The sequence below is a fragment of the Melanerpes formicivorus genome, unplaced genomic scaffold, assembly GCF_026170545.1.
Source record: "Melanerpes formicivorus ecotype bairdi unplaced genomic scaffold, bMelFor1.0.p_v2 SCAF_12, whole genome shotgun sequence".
Lineage (NCBI taxonomy): Eukaryota > Metazoa > Chordata > Aves > Piciformes > Picidae > Melanerpes > Melanerpes formicivorus.
This window is the reverse complement of record NW_027142364.1, coordinates 11193621-11206112: the sequence shown is the minus strand read 5'-3', so window position 1 is coordinate 11206112 and position 12492 is coordinate 11193621. Positions and strand designations below refer to the sequence as shown.

The 12492-nt window shown below is 45.1% G+C and overlaps 1 protein-coding gene across 7 annotated transcripts in view; it reads left to right on the top strand.

Annotated features, from left to right (window-relative positions):
• DGKD (diacylglycerol kinase delta) overlaps positions 1-7259 on the top strand; it is a 58109-nt gene extending 50850 nt beyond the window's left edge. For 6 of the 7 annotated variants that reach the window (XM_068145306.1, XM_068145310.1, XM_068145309.1 and 3 more), the window contains 3 exons: positions 298-415; positions 1631-1761; positions 2904-7259. In XM_068145306.1, the coding sequence (XP_068001407.1) occupies positions 298-415; positions 1631-1761; positions 2904-2993 (339 nt within the window). In that variant the 3' untranslated portion in view covers positions 2994-7259. The remainder of the gene's footprint in view (positions 1-297; positions 416-1630; positions 1762-2903) is intronic. The other variant, XM_068145307.1, reaches the window with a different exon arrangement.
• The last annotated feature ends 5233 nt before the right edge of the window (positions 7260-12492 follow it).

Genomic DNA, 12492 nt, shown 5'->3' with positions numbered 1-12492 from the left:
TTTCAGGGGTTGGCTGTGAGTGTTTGACTTTCTGTGAGAATATGACTGATGTGATAAAAAATCATTAAGAAGGAAACTTGACTCCCTAGGGCTAAAGGAAATACTTTCCTGCTAAGGTCCCCTGTGTGAATGGCATCAGTTTTCTCTATTTCCTTTCCAGTCTTGATCAGAATGAGTTTAGAATTTGTTCCTCTCTTCCAAGGTCGTAGAGCTGAGCTTGACAGTACTTGTTACTCTTGGGACATTCCAATCAATTTATGACTATTTGCCTGATTTTCCCTTCTCTCATTCATACAGAACCAGATGCTGGATTACTCCAAACGCAGCCGCAGTGGTAAATTCCGGCTGGTGACTAAGTTTAAAAAGGAGAAGAACAACAAAAACAAGGAGACTCACAGCAGCATGGGACTGCCGGGTACCAAGTCTGCTCACTCCTTGTGTCTCTCTGTGGTATCAGTGTGGTCACACCACTACCTGTCCTCCCTCCATTTCGTGTTCTCTTTTTCTTCTGTTTCATGTACAACTGCCTGTTCTTGCAGGTCTAGTCTGTCATTTTCCTGTGGCAAAAAAGCTTATTGCTCCAGTCTGTCTAAGTCATGGTCCCCTAGTACCATGCAAATATTCCTGAGCAGAAACAGGAGGGACCCTCTGAAAAGTCCTGCCTACGTCCAGACATTTCCAGTGATATTTTAGGGGTGCTTAGTGAATTGAATCTGAGGATTTTGGCATTTTAGGTATCAAAGTGACTGGGGGGCTCAAGTCCGCCTAACTCCAGGCTTTTCACTGCTAATTCTCTGTGATCTGGTAATCATGTTTTTCTCGTTGATTCACCCTCGGGCTTTAATCAAGTTTCATGGCTGGGGATCATCATCACCACAGCTGCACCCTGGCCTGTAATCCTAGCAGTCATTAGATAAAAACTGACAATCAATAAGTTGCCATTCAGAACATTTTCTCTCCAATTGTGGTAGTTGACCTTTGGTTTATGCTCTCCTTCTGAAGACTTCTAAAATTCAGAAGTGCTACCTGTTCTGGGTCCTATCCTTTGCCATGGAGTTGCGGGTGCAGTTTCCTTCCTGTCTGACTGGCTGGTGCTCATTCATTACCTCCCAAAACTTGGGGACTTTATTATTCTCTTATTTAGAGGCTGTGCAACAAGGTGGAAGCCTAAACTCTTCCTCACTTCCTCAGACTTGGGGGACAGAGGTTGCATTTTGTTTGCTTAGCACAAGTGCTTGTACACAATAGCAAACTAATCTGTGCTTGATTCTTCAGGATACATTTTATGAATCTCTTGTTTTGTAAGCAGGGGATTAACAAGAACTTAATCGTCTTAAACATGGAGGTAAACTTTACCAAACATATCCAATCCCACAAAAACAAAGGCGCACTTCCTCCTGGCTTTGCCACAGATAGCCTCTGCTTAAGGGAACAACTCCTACCTTTCATTACCCTACCTCCTTTGTTTGAGACTGTGTTGTGCTGCCGTCTTTGCCCTCCCCTTGGTTTGAGGCTGTGGCACTGCTTGCCCTCCTTCTCTGCCACTGAGTGGTGGTGGTGGTGTCCTCATCTCTTACTGTCTTTGGGATTCTGGGTACTCAATGCACTCCTGCTTTTCCATCTCTAACAGTTCATCTCTGGGGAACGGAGGAGGTTGCGGCGTGGCTTGAGCATCTCAGTCTTTGTGAGTATAAGGATATCTTCATCCGACATGACGTCCGGGGCTCTGAGCTCCTGCACCTCGAACGGAGGGACCTCAAGGTACTTTCATGATCAGCTCATGAGAAATAGCCAGCTGCATCTGCATGACCTTCTGTGCTGAACATGCTTGGAAGTGGTCTGCCCGCTGTTCATTCCATATGCCTTGGCAAGATGGACAGGTTCATTGTGGCCTCATTTTTATTTTCCCACCATTTTGGGTCACCTGTTTTTAGCAGCAGGGGTGTAGAAGAGCTAATTGAAAGACCAGCTGTCCAATTCTGCCACGGCTTCCTGGAGATGCAATACAGTGCACATAGATTGCAGATGGCATCTGATTTTAATGATGGAAGTTTTCAACTTCTCAGCTGCCATACCCTCTTTTCAGACTATGGTGTGATTGGGAAAAATTTGCTTCTTATGTTGTAGTGACTGGACAAAGAGATCATCACACTTCTTTGCTACAAGAAAAAACATAAATGTTCCTGTTCTTTGATGAGGCTTCTAGGTGGAGAGAAAAGGGGCTTGTGAAGTGGTGCTTTTAGTAGCCACATTGCACAGCTTTTCATCTCCTCACCAGGAGATGCTTTCTCTACAGAGGAAAATTGAAAGTAGTGGTGCAAGAGGCTTGTGTTACCATTCTGGTGACTTGCATAGAGCAGACAAATACTTTGTTGTAAAGTAGTGCATGGCATTTGTTGAATGCCCCTTGGACCTTCATTTGTGATTTTGACCATCTTCCTATTCTGAGGTTTCCTGTGGGCCATAGCATTCCTCTGCATGCCATCCAGCTGCAGCCTGTGTTTTGTTGCATGGTACCCAAGTGCCCACGCATCTATTTGCCGTGGCTGGTTAGTTCTTCCTGCATGTTTTGGCTACTAGCTTAGGTCATTGAGGTCTGTGTGCTCTTCCTGTTCTCTTGCTTTGGCCTTTAACAGTCAAAGCAATCTGCATTTCAGGCTCATAGTCTTACAACTGTTTCTCTGCATTGCTGTGTTCCTGCTCTCTGTTCATTACTCTCTCATGCTCTGACAGCTTTCTGACATACAGTTTAGGTTCCATATATAACCATGAAGTTTATATAATCTTTCTGGTTGGTTTCCTTCTCTTTGTGTAACTGGCTGACCAGTTTGTAACCATTCCTTGGCACTTGGCATTTCCCCCTTGCTTTTTGCATAAGGTAAGAGGTTTCTCTTTTCCTCCAGGACCTGGGTGTGACCAAAGTGGGTCACATGAAGAGGATACTGCACGGGATCAAGGAGCTGAGCCGGAATACTCCTGCCAGCGAGGTCTAGCCTCCATTTTCACTGCCTGTGTGTACCATTCCCCCTAACTGTACAGCAGTCACCTCACAGAGCAGATGTGCTCACAACTGTCTCTACTGAACAGCCAAATTGTAGCTGTTCAGAGCTCATATCAACCAAGCATGGTGCTACCTTTTTTCCTGTGGGGTACTGCTGCATCCAGTCAAGAGGCACCTTATCTGTGGTCAGGCAGAGCCTCCCAGAGGAGAATTTACTTGCTGTTTGAAGAATCGTGTCCTCTGACATGGGAAGTTCTGGTTCCAGTGCAGGACTCCTGAGAAATGCAACACAGCTACCTTTACTGGATAACTTCATCACAGGAGAATTATTCAGGGCAAAAGATATATTGGCCAGTCTAAGTTCAGAAGCATCTGACAGTCTTTTTAACCCAAAATGTTCCTGCTCACCTGTGTGTCACACATGTATCTTAGAACATTTAAGTGGGACAAAGCTTTTCCTTGTGTCTTTCTAACCCCTTTTTAATACACCTGTGGTTGCATGCAATTTGTGTCAGATATTCAAAGCCAGTACAGACCTCTTGCTGATGAAAACCCAGTGATTCTCACTCATGTATGCCTTGCAACAAACAATGCATGTGGTTCAAACAGCAGTTCACACCAGGTTGTGAGGCCGCCTGCTGGGCCTGACTCTCCTCTTCCAGCCAGTAGCAATGGTACAGCCTTTAAGTTTTTAGGCATCACAAACAATTGTTCAGAAATGCCTGGCAGCAAGAAAAGACAAAATTCTGGAAAGCAAGTTTACAGGACATCAGCTCTGACATTCCCTCTTCTGAAGTCATCTTCAGAAAACCAGATGAAAGGGAGAGGAGTGCTAACTAGCTGTTGGGACCATGTGAGAAATGTAATGTAATAGAGTGAGATAGAACAATTTACCCCCCAGCTTGGTGAGGGGAGCAACATGACTGGCAATGGCCAGGAGCAGCTTCCTGTCCACTTAGTGCCAGCTTTGTGGTCAAAAACAGCAGAGTTGGTTTTCTCCTTCAGCTTGCAGTGCAGAAAATTGTTTCTGCCACAAAAGATGTAATTTATCCATACTAGTTGCATCTTTTCACCAGTCTTGGTTGTGGCTTTTCCATCTTGCTTCACTCTCTTTGCTGCCTTGCTCCTTCACACCAAGGTGGATACCAAAAGCTTACACTCAGTCCTTGCGGGTTGTACCCCTGAGAGAGGTATCATGTGTGGTCAAACATCAGGGCTCCTGCAGGAGCACTGAGAAAAGAAGGATTATTACTGAGTGGATGAGCATCAGAGTGAGAACTGGAGTATGTTGGTAAATTGCCTTTGGTACCACCAGCAGTGGAGCATGGAAAACTTAGTGCCTCTGAATCAGAGTTCCTAGATGGCCTTCTAATTTCCACTGTACTGCCTGACCCCAGTCAAGTGGACTGTTAAAGCCCAAAGACCAGCATGCATAATTATGTTGCTGTGTTTATCACTGCAAAGGGTATGAGGGAACACTTGAGTGCTGTAAAGCCAGAGAAACAGCAGGAATTTTTAGCAGCTTTGTTGGGTTTTATATGTTTTGGACTTCTTTATTATTATTACAGAGTGGCACATGTCTGGCTAAGGCTGCAGACAGTAAAATAGCCACATGCACAGTGGCCTAAAAGATTATTTCCTGAGGACATCTTTCTTCTTTGTTGTTTGTAAGATTATGGAATTGACATCAGCTCTCTAGTCTGGCAACAGGCAGTCAAGTTATTTTCTGTAGAAACTTGCCAGCTCTAAAAGGTTATGGGCTGATTTTGTGCTGGGCAAACTCCATTACCTTCTTTAAGGTTTCAGAAAGTATTATTCTGATTCTCCCTATCTGTTTTAAACTAGTTGTCATTTACCCACATGATTCATTTCAGCAGGCTAGCAAGTAACAGGGTTTGCTCATAAGAGCTGAACAGAAGACTACTTAACGTGCTTGATCCAGCTAGCAAAATTTCTGGTGTAAATACTTTGGGGCCTGAGCAAGTATGTTCAGCTTTTCTCTGAATTTGTTTCTCCTGTCTATGCATTGTCAGTTGCCTCCATAGCCATATTCCTCTTTTGTCAGTACAGCCCTCCCTCGCTGTATGGAATTCCTGAGGTGTCAGATGTGTAAGAATTAAAGACAAACTGCATTTTCCCACTTGTTTGTTGAGGCACAGGCCAGCATCTGCGTGACAGTGAAGAGTGAGCTCCAGGATGTAGCCATCCTTGCTGTTGACAGTAAGGTGACAGCCCACTGCCTGTCCCCAGGAGTGTGCATGATTAGGACGTTTGTGTGTCTGCCCAGGAGAGCACAGCAGGGAGCACAAGGCAGGTGGTAACTCTGGAGAAGAGGTGAGATCTGTGTTTGTTCCTGTACATGATGAAGAAGCTGTTCTTGCTGTGAAGTTTCTTCAGGTACCCGCATGGTTAAGATGCATAGACAATATGCACTGGCCTTGCTTGTGTAATTCCTGAGGTATTATATTTTTGCTTCAGTAGAAACAGTCCCCCTCTACTCTTCCTGCTCAAAGTAACAGGAATCCAAAGAATTTATAGATTCAGGCATGTGCCTTAATTTGTGCCATGTCTGTAGAGGCCCAATGGCCACTGGCCATCTGCTCTGAGTGATGATGCCTGCACAGACCAGTCTCATTTCTTTTACTTTTATGATCTGTCATATTGAAGGGCTCAGATCCTTTTTGTTTGCATGCCCGTTTTGTCAAAGGGTTCATAGCCAGCACATTCCTGTCTGTTGCTTACCAGAGGCAGAGAAGGAGTTCTGCCTTCTTTTAAGAGCTGAAAAATGACATCCACATTGAACCTGAGTGCCTTTGAATATGTATTAAGGTTTGTATGTAACAGAAGGGTTGTAGCTCTAGGTGTCTCACTGGGAATCATGCAGATTTCTGTTGTGGAGATTTCGTGACCAGATGAGGACAGTTTGTGAGAGCCATCTGCAAAGTAGGGACCCAGGCTGAACTTCTAGCTACCTTACTCTGAGTTCCTCTTCTGGCATCTGGTAGGTTTTTGTGAGAGAGAAACTCAGGAAAGACAAACAGTAAAAAAGTCTGCTGCTTCTTCTACCAAAAAAAACCCAAAAGAGACTCTCCTGCAGTCTCAGGTGAAACACCACCTTGGAAAGAAGCTAGAGCTGCACATATCACACGTTTAGTCTCTTGAGAAAATGCCACTCATGTGAAAGCTGTGTGGCCCCTTCTGTTCTTCATCCCTCACCCTTGGCATTGATGCTGGGGCAGTGTCTGCAGTGAGTTGGCCATACAGTTTCTTCTGCTCGGAGGAGGTTTCAGTGAGTGTTCGCTCATGTTCCAGCAATGCCTTGGATATCTCATGGCATTTTCTTGGGAATAGCTTTCTCTGTTATGGCTCAGTGGGATTGCATACAGTGGAGACTGGAGGGAGGTTTGGCCTATAGGGCAGCTGTTGGCAGTTGCCTGCTCTGTCTGGGTCATCGCCAAGAAGGCTGTCGGCTCTAATGCAGTCCTTCTGCCTTGGCTTGTGGGGTCTCAGTGCTGAGAGCACACATCCCCACTGCATCCGAAGACAGCTCTTTGCCTGCAGCAGAGGGGAGCTGTGCTGCTCAGTACCCAGAGGTGCTGACTTTGTCAGGCACCCAAGAGCCTCCAGCTCTGCCAAGGCCCTTCAGTGCCAGTCCTGGGAATATTCTGCACCCAAATTGTAAGGAAAGCTTTGTTCGTTGTTTTAGTATTATTTAAAAATGTGCATACTATCTATGTGATTTTAACAAAGACTGTTTACACAAAATATTTTGTATCTTAAGATGTGTGTACTGTAAAAAGAAGGAAAAGAAAAAAAAAAAAAAGTAAAGGGTGAAAAAAAAACCAACAACTTCTATTCCACAGCTGTCAGCAGTGAGTGCATGTCTGCATCATCGTCCACCAACCGTTGTTCCTCAGGGGTCTCCCCACCATTCCTGTGATCCTGTAAAAAGCATAGGGAAGCAAGTGAATCCCTGTGCAGTCTTGGGAAGAAGGTTTTGTGCCTTAAGAATGGGACCTACTTCCCTCCTATTTATTGTGTTAATTTATACAGTGATTACCATGGAAATGTCTCTTGTATTATTTTTTTTTTGTACATAGTTTACTGTTGATTGTTGTAAATAAGTTTTTCTTGTATATAAAGTAAACATGTTTCTGAGCTTCCAGTAAAGATTCTCTTGTTACTGATTTCCTTGTGTGAGAGGGCTGCAGTGCCCATGTGGTGGAAACCAGCTAATAAAAATCTGTGCTGTGATAAAGTGGCTTTAATCCTGAATTGCATCAGAAGTTCAGAGCTGTTCCTTGAAGGGGAGCGAACTGGTAAATGTGTTTGTTGTAGGTTATTCTTGTAGCACATCTTTGCATTGGTTTAATTGGCATGGAGTAGAAGATGCTGTATTGTTTATTTTTATTAGCTGTGTCTCTGCAGTGAACAAACGAGATGTTTAAAGCCTGGAGGTTTTACTGCTGCTCATCCTGCTCATAGCTCCACTGTCTGCAGACCCACAGCTAAATCGAAAGACACTTCCAGAAACTCAGCAGGGTATTTGTTAGTTACCCCCATGTGCTTGTAGACCTCTCCTTGTGTGATGTGACCACATCTTCCTGGTCATGGTGGTGCAGTGCCCTGATGAGAGTGGAACAGTTCCACTTGGCCTTCTGTGCCTGTCATTTATTGCAGGTAATACATACGGTAACTGAAATATGTGTAAGTGCACTTACAAAAATGTGGGATAAACTAAGTTTCTCATGAAATGTAGAAGCTGACTTGCTATGAAGTGACAGCTGTAAATCTGAAGCCAAAAGATGTGGGTGAGCAGTTCATGATGAGATTTCTCTTCCATCTGTACAGATCAATGCATTTGTAAGATGCTGGCAAGAAACTTTGAGCAGATGAATTTAAACTGAGAGGGTGGTTGTAGAGTTCCATAGGACTGTTGAAAAGTAAATGGAAAGTAACTTAGAATAGTCATGAATATTTTCTATGTGGAAAAGACCTTTGTACTTGATAGCCAAACTGAAGGAATTATTTTGTGTGGAGGGAGTAGTTAATACGACAGGAACATAAGAAACCATAGTAATGTTATATACTGTTGGAAGATTAAAATGGTACAAACTGATTATGCAAGTGTTAGCTACCTGGTCCTAGTAATAAAGAGAAAAGAAAAATTACTGCCTTTGCCTGGACATGCACCAGACCTGAGTGTCAGGCTGTATTAACTAGCACTACAGAAAACATGCAATAAAAAAACCAGCAAGAGAGAGACAGAAGATGCACTTACTCCTCTCTTGCAGGTAATATGGTTTGGTCTCTTTTTTATTTAAGTGGCAGAAACCAATAGCAAGAAACTTTGCCCCACTTGGTTCTATTGGGTTATCAGCCCTCCTGTCATCATCTTGGTTTGATTGGTAATTCGCCAGTGGATCTTAGGAGGGTGGAGTGCACTTGGAGAGAGGTTGTTCTCCTTGTCCTGTGTGGTTTTGAGCTTTCAATGATTGTTTTGTTTTTTTAATACAGTGTAAAGCATCAGGAAAGCTGAGGAGAAGTCAAGGAAGTTTGCTCCCACTGAATGGGCAGCAGTGGAAATGAACAGGTTTAGAAGATGAACAGGTTTAGGAGAAGTCCTGTATTCCTTACCTGTAAAGCATCTTCAGAGTTGTAAGGTAAATTCCTTGTTTGGCTGCTATTTCTCTGGTTGGGGTAAATAAGTGTGAACCCACCAGCTGGGCCTCAAGCAGCTTGAGATGTTTGATTCTCATCTGGGTGGAACAAAAAGGTTCTGTGACCACAGAAAGTGATACTTTGTGTAGTAGCAGCTAAAAAATCCATGTAATTCACTAGCAGCTTCCATTTTAAGAGTTCTAGCATTCCGCTGGCTTACCAAATGACCTAGAGAGTAGTAAGTCTTTGTCTTCACAGGAAAGGAAGAGGTGGAGGAGTCTGATTATGCCACCACTTCTCTTGACTTCAGGGTAAAATAAGAGTCAGTTGTGGCCTATGGCTTTTCATCAGGGGAGCAGGAAAGGAGACAAATTCAGGCCTCTTGTCCTTTATGAGCAGGTTGGCTGGTGTGCTGTGCTGCCAACAGGAGGAGCTGGAGCAAGTGACAGGTTTTCACTTTCTTAAAGGCTGTGCACAGCTACAGCCTCAGGTGAGTGCAAGCAGATACCAACCTTAGGATCATAAGAGTCATAGAATTGTTTGAGTTGGAAGACTGTTGCAGTAATAGAGTCAAACTATTATCTAATTCTACCAAGTCCAGTGCCAAGCCATATGCCTCAGCACCACATCTCTGCATCTTTTAAACACCCAGGGATGGGGATTCAGCCACTCCCTTGCAGAGCCTGTTCCAGTGTTTGAGAACCTTTCAGTGAAGAAGCTTCATCTAATGTCCAACATAAACCTCCTCTGGTGGAGGCAGTTTCCTCTTATCCTGTCACTTGTTACTAGGGAAAAAAGACTAACTCCCACCTGGCTCCTGCCTCCTTTCAGGTAAGTGTAGAGAGCAGTGAGGTCTCCCCTCAGCCTCCTCCAGACTAAATAACCCCAGTTTCCTTTGCTGCTCCTCACTGGACCTGTTCTCCAGATCGTTCACCAGCTTTGTTACCCTTCTTTGGACACTCTCCAGCACCTCAGTGTCTTTCTTGTAGTGAGGGCCCAAAACTGAACCTGGTACTCAAGGTGTGGTCTCACCAGTGCTGAGTACAGAAGGACAATCCCTGGTCCTGCCATTCACACTACTCCTGACCCAGGCCAGGATTCTGTTGTCCTTGGGCACACTGCCTCACGTTCAGCCATTCTCCACCAACGCCCCCAGGTCTTTCTCTGCTGGGCAGCTTTCCAGCCACTCTGCTTCAAGCCTAGAGTGTTCGTGGGGTTGTTCTGAACCAAGTGCAGGACCAAGCACTTGGCCTGATTGTCTTCACACTGGCCTCCACCCATCAGTTCAGCCTGGTCAGGCTGCAGAGCCTGTAGAATTAACAGGTTAGGAGAGACTGTCATGGCAGCAGCTTGCTTTCTGCACAGGTTGTCAAGGTCCTCTTGCTCCCAGGCTGCAGATGGGATAAAAAAAGCACTTCCCAGCAGCCTGCTTTGAGTTGCTTCCCTACTCATAGGCTCTCCACAGAGAGATTGTTTCTGTGTTCCAGGCAGCATGTTTCTGTGCTCATTTGTGAGCTGTGCAAAACCTTGGCCTCCATGAATCTTTTTGTTGACACAGCATCCTGAGGAGACTAATAGTTCAGCTTGGTTCCCTAAGAAAGCCAGAGCAGTGTGGTTTGTCTGGTGCTGTGTGTAACAGCCTATCTTACCCCTTGCAGTGCCTGTTTGGAACCTGCTGCCTCTGAGATGGCTCACAGAGCATTGTGTTTCTACCAGACACGCACATAGTCAGTATCCAGGATGAGAGGGAGACCTTGATACTGTTGTGGCAGGGAGATGCTCCAGTGCTCAATGAATGGTCCAGATTTGTTACAAATTAAAAGCTGGTTTTGGTGAATTGGGAAGGACTGCTGGTTGGAACACAAAATTGCTTGCTGAAGAGCTATGGCTTTGAGGCCTTGGAGTTTTTGCCCTCTCTTAAAACCTACATCTGTGTATAATGTATTTCATTTATGGAAATTTGCTTTTTAAATTATGGTTTCACTTTGGAAAAATTGGGAGGAATGATTCAGCACTCCTGGCTGAGCAGCTAAAGGCTGAGAACGTATTGGAGAGTTACCCAGAAGCTTGTAAAACGTTGGAGGTTTTGGGCACAACCAAAGCTTTCATCTTTTTTGTACAGAAAGGAAATGGGAAGATGAAGGTGTGCAGTCTGGTGTGCTCCTCTTCTGCTCCTTCTGCTTGTAAAGGGGGATACCTCTAAGCTGTGAAATTTGAAAGATCCACAATACTTTTTGTACTTCAGGGAGGTGATTCCCTTTTGCTTGTTAACACCTATTGGTAACACATTGTGAATCAGAACTCTCCACAGTGTTAATTAAAATTAAGTGGAGCCTCTGTCTTGCCAATCTCTCAGGAAGTAAGCTAGAAAGTAGCAATCCCACTGCAGGAAATTGTTCAGATTGCAACAGTTCCCTGGCATGCAAAACTGGGCAGATCTTGAAGTGTTCTGGAGCATCTTTTCTTCAATCTCCTGTACCTGGAGTCAGACAATTACCTGAGAGCTAAAGTGCTGCCTTTTAAAAGGCATATTTCTGCACTGCAGCAGCAAGAGAAATGGGAAAGCAGGAACATCAAGTTCCCAAAACACAAGGACTCATGAAAAACTGAATTGATTCCTTCTGCATATTAATATAGGCTTTGAAACAAAAACAAAAAGTTTTTTTAGAGGTCTGACTCACAGGTTTAGAAGTTTTAGGTTGGCAGTTGATCTGTGTGTCCCAAATTTCCAACCTATACCAAGTCTTAAAACCAAAAATGTATTCAATAATACATAGCCTGTGTGGTAGCAAATTTTTGTAGGTAATAGTGTAGGCTATCTACACTGTTTGTGGGTAGTCAGGTCAGCTACACATAGTATCATAGCATCATAGTATCATTCAGGGTTGGAAGGGACCACAAGGATCATCTAGTTCCAACCCCCCTGCCATGGGCAGGGACACCCCACACTAGATCAGCCTGGCCAGAGCCTCATCCAGCCTGGGCTTAAAGACCTCCAGGAACGGGGCCTCGACCACCTCCCTGGACAACCCATTCCAGGGCTTCACCACTCTCATGGTGGAGAACCTCCTCCTCACATCCAGCCTGAATCTCCCTGCCTCCAGCTTCATTCCATCCCCCTAGTCCTATCACTACCTGAGATCCTGAGAAGTCCTTCCCCAGCCTTCCTGTAGGCCCCCTTCAGATACTGGAAGGCCGCAATTAGGTCACCTCAGAGCCTTCTCTTCTGCAGACTGAACAGCCCCAACTCCTTCAGTCTGTCCTCATAGGAGAGGTGCTCCAGCCCTCTGATCATCCTTGTGGCCCTTCTCTGGACACATTCCAGCACCTCCACATCCCTCTTGTAATAGGGGCTCCAGAACTGGACACAGTACTCCAGGTGGGGTCTCACCAGGGCTGAGTAGAGGGGGAGGATCACCTCCCTCGACCTGCTGGCCACACTTCTCCTGATACAGCCCAGGATCTGATTGGCTTTGCGGGCTGCAAGTGCACACTGAGAGCTCATGTTGAGCTTCTTGTCCACCAGCACCCCCAAGTCTCTCTCCTCAGGGCTGCTTTCCAGCCAGTCACTGCCCAGCCTGTATTTGTGCCTGGGATTGCCTCGACCCAGATGCAGGACCCTGCACTTGCTCTTATTGAACTTCATGAGGTTGGCTTGTGCCCACCTCTCCAGCCTGTCAAGGTCCCTCTGGATGGCCTCCCTTCCCTCCAGCGTGTCTGCTGCACCATACAGAGTAATACCTGACTATCTGCTACTACTGTATTTTTTGATGTCCTGGTTTGTGTCTCCTGTCTTCAGATGTGTTTCATAAACTTTTTCTTTCCAGCAG